Genomic DNA, 15,732 nt, shown 5'->3' on the forward strand with positions numbered 1-15,732 from the left:
GAAAAAATTTAACTTTGTAACAAAACATTACTTTCTATCGATGATTTTTACTTATTTTTTTTTTAATCTGGTTTACGTTTTTTAACGGAGAAAATCTAATTCAACGTATCAACAATTTCGAGCTTATTAATATTTCATTTGAAATTATATTTCATGATTTTAACCTGGGCAATAATTATCGACTATCCTACGGGCACTGCATCTTCCTAACGTGTAAACGTAATTGCATTAATTATTTACGGGAATAATATACGTGGCTCAAAATATAAAGTCATAATAATGAAAAATCGTACTTTCGTAAATCACTTTACGAATAGTAGAAAAGTATACACGGGAATGCTTGAAAAAAAAACAATTTTTATAAATACAAAAACCCTAAGCACGAAACTTTTTATTCTTTTCTTATATATATCGTTTATTATTTTTTATCGGGTATAAAAATTTCATTTATACTTTTTATTATTCAATTTTTCGATTATTTGTTTCCACGATAGATCGATGGTTAGAGTCTTCGTCTGTTTGGTTTACAACTAATACGACCACGTCGAACTAACATCAACTTTATCGCAAACTGTTCCCTCCCCCTCCTCTCCCCCTTCCTCCTTCTCTAGTTTTACCTATGGGAATACGAATATACGCTGTGTGACTCAACCGACTCTCTCTCTTTCCGCGGTCTCGACTAGCGTGTCCATAAATGACGTAGTCAAGCTGCATAATATTGATCCGACAGCTTATTCCCTGATTTTATCGTTCTTACAATCCGTTTTATTCCTCTCAATAATCTGACTTCAAAATGGTCTTATCAAAATTATGCGATCTTTTTTTCCCTTTGATTTCCCTAATTCTCACACTTCTACGTAAGAAAAAAAACAACACAAGAACAATAAAGAGGAAAATGTTTTTTTTGTTTCATTATTATTGTAAATTAGAATAGTAATTGAAATAATTTGAATAAGGGGGACATTGACAAACATTTTTTAACGTGTACGAGATTTGAAATGTAAAAAATAATTTCAGATGAAAGTATTATTGTTATATTCGAATAATCGAGAAATTAGCATAAATTATCGAATTTTACGAAGTGTTCGTTCGAAGTATCGAAGTGTAACCCTTATTGGTATCATAAATCGATTAAATTCGAGCTTGTTCTCAATTTAGTGTCTCCGAGTCATTTATAACGGGTTGTCTTTATTAATTACTTCGCGGGATTCACACGTCAACGATTATTCTTGATTTATTCGTCAAATTTTCCCTTTAATAGGGATTCCTTCTCTCGCTCTTGAGATTTTCTTCGTAAAGTCGAATAATTATGCTTTTTATTTCAGTCACTCAGTCATTCAGAGTCACTCTTTCGAATTGGCATAGTCACCACTCTTGCGGTGGAATTCTCATTCGCCTCCCACTTCTCGTGCCTCGAGGAGGAGGAGGACGAGGAGGAGGAGGAGGGAGAGTAAATGAATCTAATTGCATCTGAAATTTAAATGCGGCCTTGCATTTGCATTTAATACCAACGTCTAACTAGCCGTGCAAACCCCCCGATAAAGCAAGATCCACCCCTTACTTTCCCTAACCTTTATCACGACGCCCCCTGCCTACTCCCCCTCCCCTCTTCGTCACCTCCGTTTGCCTCCTTCTTCACCTCCTCTTTTGGACACCTCGAGATATTGCACGTTCTTCCTTCTAAACACACCTTTCTTTCATATGCACTTTAACTTTTTGATCTATCACTCTTCGCGTTCTCCTTTTAAAAAACACGCCCCCTTTTAGAATTTATTTTTCCCTGACGTTTAAAATACAATTTTACGAACGTTTTAACTTATCTAAGGAAACCGTTTCTTTAAATAATCCGGTATTTAGTAGCAATCCCTCGATTATGTCGGAAGTCTTGAACGTGTTGAAAGATGAGTAGGTTTTTCTGCTTACAAAATGAATAAATTAAAATTCTTATATTCCGTTAAACGAATTATAGAAATATACTAATAATTACTTCTTAGTCAATTTCTAATTAATCTCGAGTAAAATTCATTAAAGCAATTCTAGGATTCGTGAAATAATTGAGCCATTGGACTCTGACTGACTAAACCTGGACTGACTAGAAGACCTAGATATATGTATTAATATATATTAATTATATTACGTATATATATTATATATAATATATTAGTATTAGTATATTACGTATATATATTAATATATTAGTGTAAGATTCGTGAAAAAATTGGGCCGTTGAACTGACGGGACTCGAACCCGGATTTTTTGTTTTCCGGGCGACTGCCTTTAACCATTGAGCTATCCAGGCCCCATCGTCCAATCATCCTACATTAATATATATATTAATTATATTACGATAGGTATATATATATATATAATTAATTATTAACACGTCACGTTATATAAGAAATGATTATCCTTTTATAAATAATAATATTCTATCTATCTATCTATCTAATAATAGTAAAAAAAAAAAAAATAGTACGAATGAAAATACAATTTTTTTTTCTAAAGATACGAAATTTTAATTAAACATTTATCCGAAAACGTCAATTAAAATCTGATAAATATTATCTTTATAGTATTGATTTAATTGTTATTTATATTTGAAGAGAAAATTTCATTGAGTGAACTCGTCAGATGTTTCTAATACGAGAATAGATTCTTAGATATTGCAATAAGCATTGACAAGTTCTCTCTCTCTCTCTCTTTCTATTCCTCTCTCTTTCTATTTCTATTCGTATCTGTCTCTCAGATTGCTGAGAGAATTTCAACAACGATATCTGACAATGTTCCGGTACGTTCTATCTATTCGAAGGTATTATATGGTACAAGGGGTGGACTCTTGGGAAACTGATAAGACTATGGGATTTGCACGATATTCTGATAAAGGACGTCTACTATGTCTTATCTCAAATTACGATAAATATATCATTGTTTAAAACATTAACTATGTCTCGAAATAACGTGCAAAAAAAAAGATTTACAGAAACGATTATTCTTGATATCTTGTTCCAAACAATAAAAAATCTAGACGTAATGCTAAATTTAATCGTTTTCATCTAAAATTGTGGAAAAATTATTATTTAAATTATTATCATTAATTATTATTATTATATTATTATTAAAATTATTATTACTGATTTGGTTAATCGTTTGATTTAAAATTTGTATTAATCGTTTGTTTCAAAGCGTTAGGAATAAAATGTGCAGTTGAATTTTGGATTTTTTTTTGCATTCAATTGTAAAAATAAACGCAATTGTAATATAAAAGAAAGAAAAAAGAATAAATGTTATAATTATGCGATTGATAAGAATTGTTAGAGTTTTATGATACAGTTTTTTTTTAATTCAAAACTACTCACTTAGCCGTGCACACACCTGTTTAGAATAATTCTAATTTCTTTTCTCTAGCCTTGTAACTTGAACGGTGCTTCGGTTTCACGAGATTTTAAGATAGGATATCGCGTTACTCCTGCTCGCGTTAATGGAAGTCAACGTCCAAGTTGTATTATATTTCAACCTAACGAGATATTCGCTTACCAATTAATCTTCAACGGTATAAAAAGAAATAAAGTGATTTATTCAAATTTTAAATATCGAACAACTTCTAATTCTTTTTATTTTTTAAACAATCTTTCTTTTCCATATCAACCGGATTTAAATTCGAATAAACATATTCAAATGATCTCTCATAATTCTTTACAAATAATTGAATGCAAAAATCGATGCAAAACAAAACAAAATATTGTAATCGTAATTTAACCCAAAATTTCGTAACAATTATGAAATATTGGAAATTATGAATGAAAAAAATCCGAATATATTGTATTACTCAAATTATAAATAATTCGACGATCACACACAAACACACAAATGCAAGGATTTAAAATAAAAATCAACGATAAACGTGTTCGATGTTTAGCATAAATAAAATCAATTTTCGTTTGAAATTCATGCGCTTTAAGTAAACCTTTTATCGTTCATCTTTCTCAGAAAATCCATTCGTATCGATCTTCCTCTTTTACGTATACATAAACCTTGTATATCTACACGTACACACACACACACACACACATATATATAAACGTATGTACGGATATTACATTTGTAGTTTTATCTCTTTTTTTTTTTTTTTTTAAACTGAGTACTCTCGAACAGGATCGACGCTAAAACGAATACCTTGTCGGCCGGTATTTTACGAGTCATTTTCAAAAGTCCCAACGTGTCGTTCCTGTCATTTCTGTCAACAATAATCGCAACTACGGCACGTGTCTCTATTCCTACTACACTCGCCCATTGTATTCTCGACTATTTTACACGCACCGACAGGACGAGGAAGAGGAGGAGTAGGAGGAGGAGGAGGGGGGAGGAGTAGGGGGGGAGGACTGGAATATAACCGGCAAAAGCTAAAGAGAAGAAAAATAGACGAGGAAAATAGAAACAAAAACAGGGAGACAAAGAGGGGGGGAGAGTCTATTTAGGTAACACAAAAAAAGGGGGGAGGGGGGTGGTTGTTATTTCCCATCTCGTACATCAAGTCGCTCGAAATATCTTTACAAATATTTTCAATGGCTCGACTCACCCAATCCGTTTATTTGAAATGAAAGAAAGACGGCGAGTACGAGGAGGAGGTGGAGGTGGAGGTGGAGGGAAAATGAAGTAGGAAGAGAGGGGAAAAAAGAGGAAATCGAGCGTAACGAGCCACAAAATGGCCTTTAAACATTCCTCTTTACCTGTCCATCCACACTTTTCGCTTATCCTCTCGAAGCTCCTTCATTTTTTTCATTTTTAACTCGTTCCACCAACAGCTCTCCATTTCCTTTCCTTTCCCCCTCCCCACTTCAACTCTTCTCTTTTTCCATTGCTATTATCGAATAAACCAACCGGCCAAGCGCGTTTATGCGCTTCATACAAAATTTATCTGTCAACACGGGGTTGACAGATCGTCCCAAAATATTTTTCAACATCGCCCCACCCAACATTTTCAAGGATCTCGTTGGAAAATACAATCGAAACAAACCTTTCATTTCCCCCACCCCACACACACACTCTTCCCCCCTCCTCCAACACACAAATTAATTTTTTAACGTTACATTTTTACCTCGGTTTTTTATATTTTTTGACATCTTACAAAAAAGAACGGGTGCTTGACTTTTCAACAAATATTGATATCCTTTTTTATTTCTTAACGCAATTGCATATTTTTCTCTTTATTTGAACGTCGTTCGTATAAACCTAACGTGCATTTTCTTTTAAATAATAAAACTCCACGTTTCACTTTTTTTTTAACAACTCAATTTTCCATTTCAAGTTTAAAAAAAATAATTCATTATTATTTTAATCGATTCGGAACCAAGTCAATTATTTTCTTTCTTCAATATTCATTTAAGCCACTTTTACAATCACCGTTACATATAAGAATTCACTATTTGTTTCTTAAAAAAGAAAAAAATGAAAAAAATCGTCTCGAAAGGTGGATATCGAATCGCGAAGCGAGGTAAAATAAATTTTTCATAAGGCCGTTCGTGACGAAGCTCATTCGATTCACCCCGTCCCCTGTTGTACTCGCTGTAGAAGAGAAAAAAGAGGGTGGAAGGTGGAGGGGGCAAGTCGAGAGAGAAAGAGAGACAAAGAAAGTCGGATTGTAAATGAAGTTACGTGAAATATTTGACGTTTCATCGATTTAATGCACATTCGTTGTAGGAGAGTAAGTAAGTAACTTGAACTTTAGTTAAAATTGTAACGAGAACTTGCGTTTGCTAATTTTTCCAACATTGCGTGACACTTTTACATTACATCTTAGACAATTTTTAAAAAGTAATTGGAGACAAATCAAAATTACAAGTAAAATAACAAACACATATAACACAAAATACACAATAACAACAAAATAACAAGTACCAACCGAGTGATTATTGTAAATATCGTATTGTAAAATACGAAATAAGACTCAAAAAAAATAAAACAAAAATACAAAATAGAAAATGGAAAATACAAAGTGAGAATGAGAGAGAGAGAGAAAGAAAGTGAGTTGAACGTGGACTTTTAATGACCAGGCGCGTCGTTGTTCGTTCGTACCGACACAATCGGCGGTGAAAAATAATTAAAAGACAGAAATGAAGTGTTCGCACGTCCGCGCCAGTTCGAAGGGACGACCATTTGTTCGTCTCTCGGATTTTAATTATCAGCCGTTCGCCATTAGGCCGATATTAATGACGCACACCTACACACACACACAAACACACACATACACACAAAAACACACATATATATATAGCAAGCCGAGCCCTAACTTCCTTCTTCGTCTTCGAAACCCTTCTCTCATTTCTCTCTTGTTTTCTCACTTTCTCACTTTCTCCAATCCAACCTTCTTTCTTCTTTGCACGTCTAACGATCGTTTGTTTAAACCAGCCGGAAGTAACGCCGTCAGTTTCCTCTCTCTCTCTCTCTCTCTTTCTTTCTCACTCTCTCTCTTTCATTCTCGTTTTTCCATATATTTCTTTCAACCAGAAGCAAGAAGAATAGTCCCTTCCATTCACCCTTCGCGAACAATTTTCCCTCCTCTCTTTATCGATCGTCAAAGTTACAACATTTACAGTGAATTTACAGAAATATTTCTACAACTATTTTCAATTCGAAACAATTCGCACAATATTTCTTACAATTATTTTCAATTCGAAACAATTCACACAATATTTCTTACAATTATTTTCAATTCGAAACAATTCGCACAATATTTCCATACAATTATTTTCAATTCGAAACAATTCGCACAATATTTCTTACAATTATTTTCAATTCGAAACAATTCGCACAATATTTCCATACAATTATTTTCAATTCGAAACGATTCACACAATATTTCTTACAATTATTTTCAATTCGAAACAATTCGCACAATATTTCCATACAATTATTTTCAATTCGAAACAATTCGCACAATATTTCTTACAATTAGTTTCGTTCTATCTTCTATCGTGCTTACCGAACAAACAAACAAACAAAAAAAGTTCAATTGGCAAGGTCACAAAAATCATCCTCCTCGATCAAAAATCTTTCTAAATTCACGGAAGCGTTAACCTGAAAATTAATCTCTCTCTCTTTCTCTCTTTCTCATTCTCCACGAATCTCATACCAGTTTTAAAAGCTAAAAAGTAGCAGCTCCGGTTTTGTTTCTGCTGAAACTTCAGAAAGCTCACTGGGACGTTTTTCTCTCGCACCGGTTACCCCCACCACCTCCTCCTCCTCCTCACCCTTCCAGCAAAAGCAAAGCATATTCCTTCATTTTTACTTTTTTGGTTGTTGTTTGTTTGTTGTTGTTGTTGTTGTTGAAAATTTGTTCTCTCTCTTTCCCGTAATTTTCTTTTTCCCTCCTCAAACTCGTCCGTGACGATGCAGCTTTGTCGTAAGGTGGGTGGGAGTGAACGGGTGGGAGTGTACGGGGGGGAAGAGGAAAAAGGGGGAGATAGAAAAAGAAAAAGGGCGAGTAAAATATGAAGAGAAACAGAGATAAAGAGACTATGTGTGTGTATGTATATGTGTGTATGTGTTTATATGTGTGTGTGTGTATGTTTAAAAAGAGAGAGAGAGAGAGAGAAAGAGAGTGATCCCATGGATGAAACAGGGAAAGTAAATACAGTTCGTGATATAATGGCTGTTATCCGTGTCTCATGCTGCACAATATTACGGTGCCCGATAGCATAGATATACCTTTGCGAAAATGACAGTCATCCAACCATCCCTCTATCCATTTCTCTCTCTCTCTCTCTCACACACTATCTTTTTCAACTCTGTTCTCTCGTGTAGCCTCGAAACAACGGAGACGGCTTAAATTAAACGACGGTGCGCGTACGCGAAAGCGTGCTGTTCCCTCACTCAAACCTGGATTTTACCTTTGCTTCCAATTAATGCCGTGCATTATTTCGAACATGCCGTATGTGTGTGTGTGTGTGGGCATCGGTTTTACGATTTACTCATATCGTAATATACGTATATGTACCTATACATATATATATAATCATCTATTCAAATACACAAATACATAGATGCATGGATGCATGCATGCATGCATGCATGCATATCCCGTATCATTCGTTGCACTTGTCGGCTAGTTTCTTTTTTTTTTTTTCTTTCTTTTGGTTTTTTATTTTCATTCATTAAATCTCACACTCATTCTCTCTATGCTAATTCTTGTTTTGTTATTTTTTTCAGAACACAATCCTGCCAGAGGCCGTGCACTTTTGGGAGAGAGCACTTATGGTTCGAGAAACGAAGAATACCATCAGACTGAACAGGTTTGAAATCTGCATTTTGTTGATTCGAAATAACCTTTTTAACTAGGGCCCATTAGTATTGCGAATAATTAGATTCAACGAGTCAGAGTGAAAGAGTGAATGAGAGAGGGAGAGAGAAAAAGAGACAAGAGAGAAACACAATATTGTAGAACGGGTACACGACATATGCATACTTGTTTTACATGCACGCCCGATGATGCACTCGCGTTTATTTGCATAGAGACTGAAATGCTAAGCTGAAAGGGTGTGAATATGTATATGTATTTGCGCTAGGCGCATATACACGACTCCTCTAATTCATCCTACACATTGCTGCAGGCTACCAACTTCTGTTCGCATTATGAAACGTATTTTTTTGTTTTTTTTTGTTGTTTTTTCAAGTTTCTAGGTTCTTGGTTCACCGATAATAAAGACTTTCTAATTTACACTACGATTTACTTTCTACTTTAAAAAAATATATTTTTTTTTCTTTTTATTTTATTTTATTCAAATCTTTCATCTTGGGGGAAAAATGGGGAATATTTTTCAGTAATCTAGTTAAAAATCATCCTTAAATTGTACCAAAACATTTCTCTCTGTCTCTCTCTCTCTTTTATTTTACTTTCTTGGACGATTTTATTCATTCCTTTTTGTCTTACGAGAGATGAAAATATCGTCGCACAGATTCCCACGATTTCGTAGGGAAAAGTTTTTCAACGGCACTACGAAATATGCGAAAATTAAAATGTATGTTAGGTGGGTGGTATATGTACGACTCAGATGAGAACGCAAATATTTGTGGTGCATTTTATTCTCTTGATTTTTTTTTTACAATTTTTTTTCTTCACCGCTGCAGTTACCGCAACGTGTCCCCGCAGTTACGTACGTACATTCGTATGTATTTGTACATATACATATACATATATATATATATATGTATCTACGTTGGTATTTACGTAGATATGTAACTTAAATTAATACGAGCTTGCTCATACGTACAGGACGACGACGACGACGACGACGACGTTGTCTACGTTGTCTACGTCGTCTACGTCGTTGGCCAAACAGCGTACAACCAATGTTCCGACATACATACATACATACACGCACGTGTATAATAATACCTCGGACACTTCCTACGTTTATTTGCGGTAACGTTGAAATCCTAGATAATTGCATTTACACGACCATAGTTATAATAAATTGTTCTAACATATCACATATTTGTTTGATTAATATCAATTAATTATTATCTGTCTTCCTACTTTTTTTTTATTCCCCCCTTATCTTGTTCCTTTGATTTCATTTATCACGTTTCATCGATATTGTATTATTTAATATTTCTATTAATTATTAACCCTTTGCACTCGAGATGATTTCGACCAAATTAAGTAGACATTTTACGGGTACTTTAAAAACATTATATAAACAAACAAGCGTATAGAAATAATAAAATATCATCAGTTTATTCATTTATATGTCGAAAAGAACAAACTTTGATAAATACTACACTCTGTAATTAGTTTTGTTGCGATATTTAATGAAAGTTGAAATCAGCTGGGCGCCTTATAGGCGCCGCTCGAGAGCAAAGGGTTAAATCGACTTGAATGAAAATTTACTGGCCATTGGATAAACAAAAACATTTATTAAATGAAATCTAATACAAATTTTATTCCCTCTCTCCCTCCTAATTGTCTCTCACAATTTGTTTTTCATCGATAATTAAACTTTCCACGGAATGACGAAAAGCCGCGAGCTACGCTTACTCTTCTCTATTTCTATCTATCTATTTCTCTCTTTCTCTCTCTTTCTCTTTCTCTTAACTCTCTTTTAATTCTACGCACGCATTCCTCCTCCTCCTCCTTCCTTATTCCATCGAATTTTGTTCGCAATTCTATTTTCTATTTCGTTTGGTCAAGAATCGAAAACAATTCTAAGATTATCTTTGAGATATTATTATTATTATTATTATTATTATTATTATTATTATTATTATTATTATTATTATTATTATTTTTAACCCTTTGCACTCTTTTGATATTTAATGACACTTGAAATCAGCCGGGCGCCTCGTAGGCGCCGCTCTAGTTGACGCTTGAAATCAGCCGGGCGCCGTATAGGCGCCACTCGAGAGCAAAGTGTTAATAAATATGAATAACACGTAATTAATCATTATTTTCACGTTAAACTTTTTTCTATTTTATAAAATCGTAATTCTCGTCGTAAAAATTTACTCTCATCATTTTTCCCTCCCCCCCAAACGTTCCAAAAAAAAATCTATAACTTCAAAAAGAAAGAAAGAAAGAAAGAAAGAAAGAGAGAAAGAAAAAAGATTTTCATTATCCAAAGTGAATGAAAATGATCGATTAGGGTTTAACTATAAATTCTTAGAGATTAGATAGAAACGTCTCTCTTTTTTCTTCTTCTTCTCGAGAATAATCCAGCGTAGATTATCCGTAGCAAGACGGGATAGCAAACTCGATCGAGGATAAAAGATTCTCTCTCTCTCTCTCTCTCTTTCGGTTTTTCCCTTTCGTATTTACCCTTGCGGAACGGGATTACGAGGATGAAAATTACAGAGTAGTGAATCCTTCAACGGGCATTGACGTCGTCTCGTTCTCGTTCTCGTTCTCGTTCTCGTTCTCGTTCTCGTTCTCGTTCTCGTTTTCATTTTCATTCTCGTTTTCGTCCTCGTCGTAATCGCAATCGTCTCAACATCGGTCAGTGTAAACTCGATCGTTTCGAGTTGATAGAAGTGAACGAGCGTATTATCCAACTGAAGGGGGGGGAGGATGGGGGTTAGAAAATAATCGTGACAACTTTTCATTCACACGAGGGGGGGGATAGGAACGGGGGAAATTAGAAGAAGAAGAAAAAAAAGTATCGTTAAAATTTTTCCTCGTATTACGTGAGAACTGTTTAAATATATTTGACAAAATCGATTGAACATCGATTAAACGAAACGAAAACGAACTAACAAAAAATAGAAAATAATCGTTGACGAATATTGTTAGTGTTAAATTTATATAAAAAAACAAAAAAATTGAAGAATCTTTTGAGAAAATCCAATGCATCGTCGTATCATTTGTTATTGAATAATCATTAAAAAGTGATTATTATTATTATACTATAATCTAATTAATTAAGAATGAAATATAAAAACGTAAATATCGATCAAATACCCCATTGATGATAACATAATAACATAACTATAGCATTCATTTTCATTTTGATGCAAAATAACATGAATCCAAATTTTAAAGCCAATTATTTTGTCATTTTATTTTATATAACCTTAAGTTTTTTTTAATTATTATACCTTTACAGGTATTTGCAACATTTTCCAAACTTCCTTCGATCATTGATCGGTATTTTTTATAAAAAAAAAAAAAAAATAAACAAATCAAATATCATTTAAAATAGTAACTTTAATTTCGGATAAATGAATGAATTTCAAAATCTAATTATTTATTATACCCTGTATCATTATTATTATACCTGTAAAGGTACCGTAATGTAAAAAAAAAAACAAAATAATAAAAAGAAATACCTAATTCTTTAATATATTATAATAATCTGACTGACCCTTACAAAATATGTTTAATCAAATTTCAAATATCACAAATAATTGAAAAATAAAATGACTGTGCCACTTGTTATTCTTCGCTAAAACTTTGACTGTGTCCTCGAACGTGTTAATCGTTTCGTGACCTCACTCTATCGATACTTAAATCTAAAAATATTTATTTCCAATTTCTCGAATATTTTTTAAAAGGAAAAGACAATATGTGGAAGAAAAGGGTAGGAAAATGTGCGTATTTGTGAATATGTGTATTTGAGAAGAGGAGAGAGATGATAGCGTGTATGTGTGTATGTGTGTGTGTGGTTATACGTGTATACATCAATCTCTTGGCAAGTGAGGCTGCTATCGGTGCCAATAAAAATCCAAGCGAGAAACCGTCGGTAATCTTAACTCGTCAGCTGTCTTATTTCGATACTTCGCACGATGTATCAGCATCTATATATCAGTGAAGAAAATTTCACGTCAGGAACGATAATGTCCTCGTGACTCGTTCCTTCTCTCTATTTCTTTTTTTCTTTCTTTCTTTATTTTTATTTTTTATCATCCTTTTATTATCACAGTTTTCTCGTACCGAGGGAAAAATATTTCTTTCTACCTTTCATCGACCACTATTCGCGAGATATTACGAAAAAAATATTACTTTTTCTTTTTTCGTGCACTTGTTTATCATCGAATCGAAGAAAACACACACACACACACACGCACACGCGAAGTATCGAAAATAATTTTCTCTCGTAACGATTGGTTAAGAATTCTCATTAATACGATTTCTGCATGCACGAATACACACACACATACGTACGTATCATTTATACTTATAATCATTTTCGATGGGGAGGGAAGAAGGGAGGGAAGAAGGGTTGATGGAAAATCGTTATACTCGTGGCGTTAAAAGCTACGAAAAGCAACTACTGTGTACGTGTGTGTGTGTTTGTGTATGCGTGTGTCTATGTAATTCGAGATGAAAGGTAAAAAAGCTTATACACAAACATCATAGACTATTGACAGTGTGCGAATTGTAAATGATTAAAGATACAGGTATGGTGGAATACGTGGAAGTCGTGTTTTTCAAAAAAATACGCCTTTATACACAGATGAAACGATCCTGCAGCAGTCTCTCTCTCTCTTTTTATTATTCTTTTTTTTTTCCTTTCCTTTCCTTTTTTATTTTCTTCTTTTTTTTTTTTTTCTTTTTACGACGGAAACATCATACTACACACACCCTAACGTAGTCGATAACACGTCATAGTCGTCGTTTCGAGCTCTTCAATGTTCGACGAGAGATTTTACACTTGACGTTCTCTGTCGTTTTACCAAACGTTACACGACACTCTAAACTCTAATGTATTTCCTGTCGTTCGTAAATAACGATCGATCCTCAGAAGAAATCCTTCAAATGATAGAACGTAAGAGATAGAAATAGAGAGAGAGAGAGAGATAGAATGAGTGTGAGAAAGAAATATCGAAGCAACGATAAAAATTTTCTCGGAAACGAATTTATCTTCTCTCAGCGAGTTTGGTTTATACAAAATTCAAAGACTTTTCTATCGGTACTTTCTTAACATCCTTGGATTTCCCACTAACGCAACATTTTCCAAACTTCCTTCCATCATTGGTCGGTATTTTTTTATATAAAACAAGAAAAGAAAAGAAAAAAACAAATATCATATCATTTAAAGTACTAACTTTAATTTTGGATAAATAAATTCATTTCAAAATTTAATTATTTATTTTAAATAGATTTCATTAAACTCGATAAATTGTGTATTTTACAATACGAATTTAAATGATATTTAACCCTTTGCACTCGAGCGGCGCCCATACGGCGCCCGGTAGCCTATTTCAAGTGTCAACTCGAGCGGCGCCTATAAGGCGCCCAGCTGATTTCAAGTTTCATTAAATATCACAACAAAACTAATTACAGAGTGTAGTATTTATCAAAGTTTGTTTTTTTCAACATATAAATGAATAAACTGATGATATTTTATTATTTCTATACGCTTGTTTGTTTATAAATGTGTTTTAAAGTTAATAATGATAATAATTTAAGTAGCCGACAGTTTGTATTTTTTTTATCTTTTAATTTTTTTTCGATTACATGATTTTTATTATAAAAATAAATTGTAGAGATATTAAAAATGATTATTAATAATAGATATCGTTGGAAAATGTGAAATTATTATTAATTTATGGTTAAGCTTATATAGGAAGTGTAACGATGGGGCGGCCTTGGATAGGAAAATACGCAGGAAACGAGATTCCACCGAATTTAATACAATTATCTAGCACACAGTGGTCGTATAAATTTAGTCCTCGTTACGATGTAACGTGTTAATGACCGCTAATAATTACCTGAACCCGACAACGGGTTCTGCTCTACCTGATAGAGACTAACTTGAAATATATATTTCACAATTAGACAGAGAGATTGTTTATCGTTAAGAATAAGAAAGATTATGATAACACGTATATTTGACGATAGCCTAATTTACGTTTCACTGTATTTTTACATCGTGTAATATTTGAAATTTTCTCTTAAAAATATTACATTATTAATATACTTTATAAATATTAATATAATATAAATAATAATAAAAAATTTTAATATATTTATATAATTGTATTTTTAAAAAAAAAATATTAAATATTAATATAATTATAAATATTACATTTTAATCTACCTTGATTATTACGTTCGTGTTAATTTGTATTAATAACGTGATATTTACAAAGCTCGAACTTTTAAGCTCGTAAAAAATAAATACACATACACATATATATATTTCTTTTTTGTATATGTGTATGCATATGTTCGTACGTATAAAGTCGTCGTCTTGATAAAAAAAAAACCCAGCTCGATTATAAATTCCCATAACGTTCACGCAAAATAAAAGACAGAAAGAGAAAGAGTATGTGTGTGTGTGTGAGAGAGAAAAAAAGAGAAAGAAATAAAAAAAAAAGAAAAAGTTATCGTATGAAAGAGGTCGCAACGTTATTTGCATTACAAAAACGTTTTTGATTTAAGGAAGTAAAATAACAATTAACGCTTCAACCACACGCCTCGCGTGATTCGTTTGTCTACGCGGCCGCCAGTCAGTGATGCCAATCGAAATTATATATGCGAGAACGAATAGAAGTTGGCACGTCAAGCTGCATATTTATTTCAACGTAGATAAAGTGGGCTGCTGTTCCTGTTGCTGTTGCTGTTGCTGTGCTGTTGCTGCTGTTAATGCTGTTGCTTTGCTTGGTAACAAAAAATAAAAGAAAAAAAAATTGCAAACACTTTCGTATGACACATATTACCATACTACTACTATTACTACTACTAATACTATTACTACTATTAGTATTTTTACAACGCGTGCACGAGAACTCGTAAAACAAAATCTTGAAAAAGCGCGTACGAGTTTTCTAATCTTAATCTACCTTTCCTTTTCTTTTTTTTTTACAATGAGACAAAATCGTACGAGAAAATCGTAGATAAATAAATTATTTTTAAAATAATCTCCGATCACGAAAAAATAAAAATAAAAATTGTATATCCAACTTGTTCTCGATCGACGATCGAACAACTTGTTCAACATTTCACGTGTTTTGTTGTTTCCTATTTTTTGTTTCCCCTTTCCTTTCTTTTCTCTCCCCCCCCCCCATTGAAAATATCTATGAAAAATAGTCTTCCTTTTTTATCGGGAATTACAAATGATATAAGATAAGAAGGTAAAAAAAGAAAAAAAAATAACACGTACAACGTATTAACCCGTTTCGCGTGGTCTACTAAAAGAAAAAAAAAAAAAAAAAAAAAAAAAAAAAGAAAAAATAGAAAAAGACGACGAAGAAAAAAAAAAAAAAACTCATAGTTAACTGCATGTTCACGTGCGTTGT

The 15,732-nt window shown here is 33.0% G+C and overlaps 1 protein-coding gene across 2 annotated transcripts in view; it reads left to right on the forward strand.

Annotated features, from left to right (window-relative positions):
- The window catches only part of LOC122518013 (leishmanolysin-like peptidase), a 330,144-nt gene that overhangs the window by 267,776 nt on the left and 46,636 nt on the right, over positions 1–15,732 (forward strand). For both annotated transcript variants that reach the window (XM_043636656.1, XM_043636658.1), the window contains exon 4: positions 8,206–8,288. In XM_043636656.1, coding sequence (XP_043492591.1) covers positions 8,206–8,288 — 83 coding nt within the window. The remainder of the gene's footprint in view (positions 1–8,205; positions 8,289–15,732) is intronic.

The sequence above is a fragment of the Polistes fuscatus genome, unplaced genomic scaffold (assembly GCF_010416935.1).
Source record: "Polistes fuscatus isolate 324 unplaced genomic scaffold, CU_Pfus_HIC Scaffold22, whole genome shotgun sequence".
Lineage (NCBI taxonomy): Eukaryota > Metazoa > Arthropoda > Insecta > Hymenoptera > Vespidae > Polistes > Polistes fuscatus.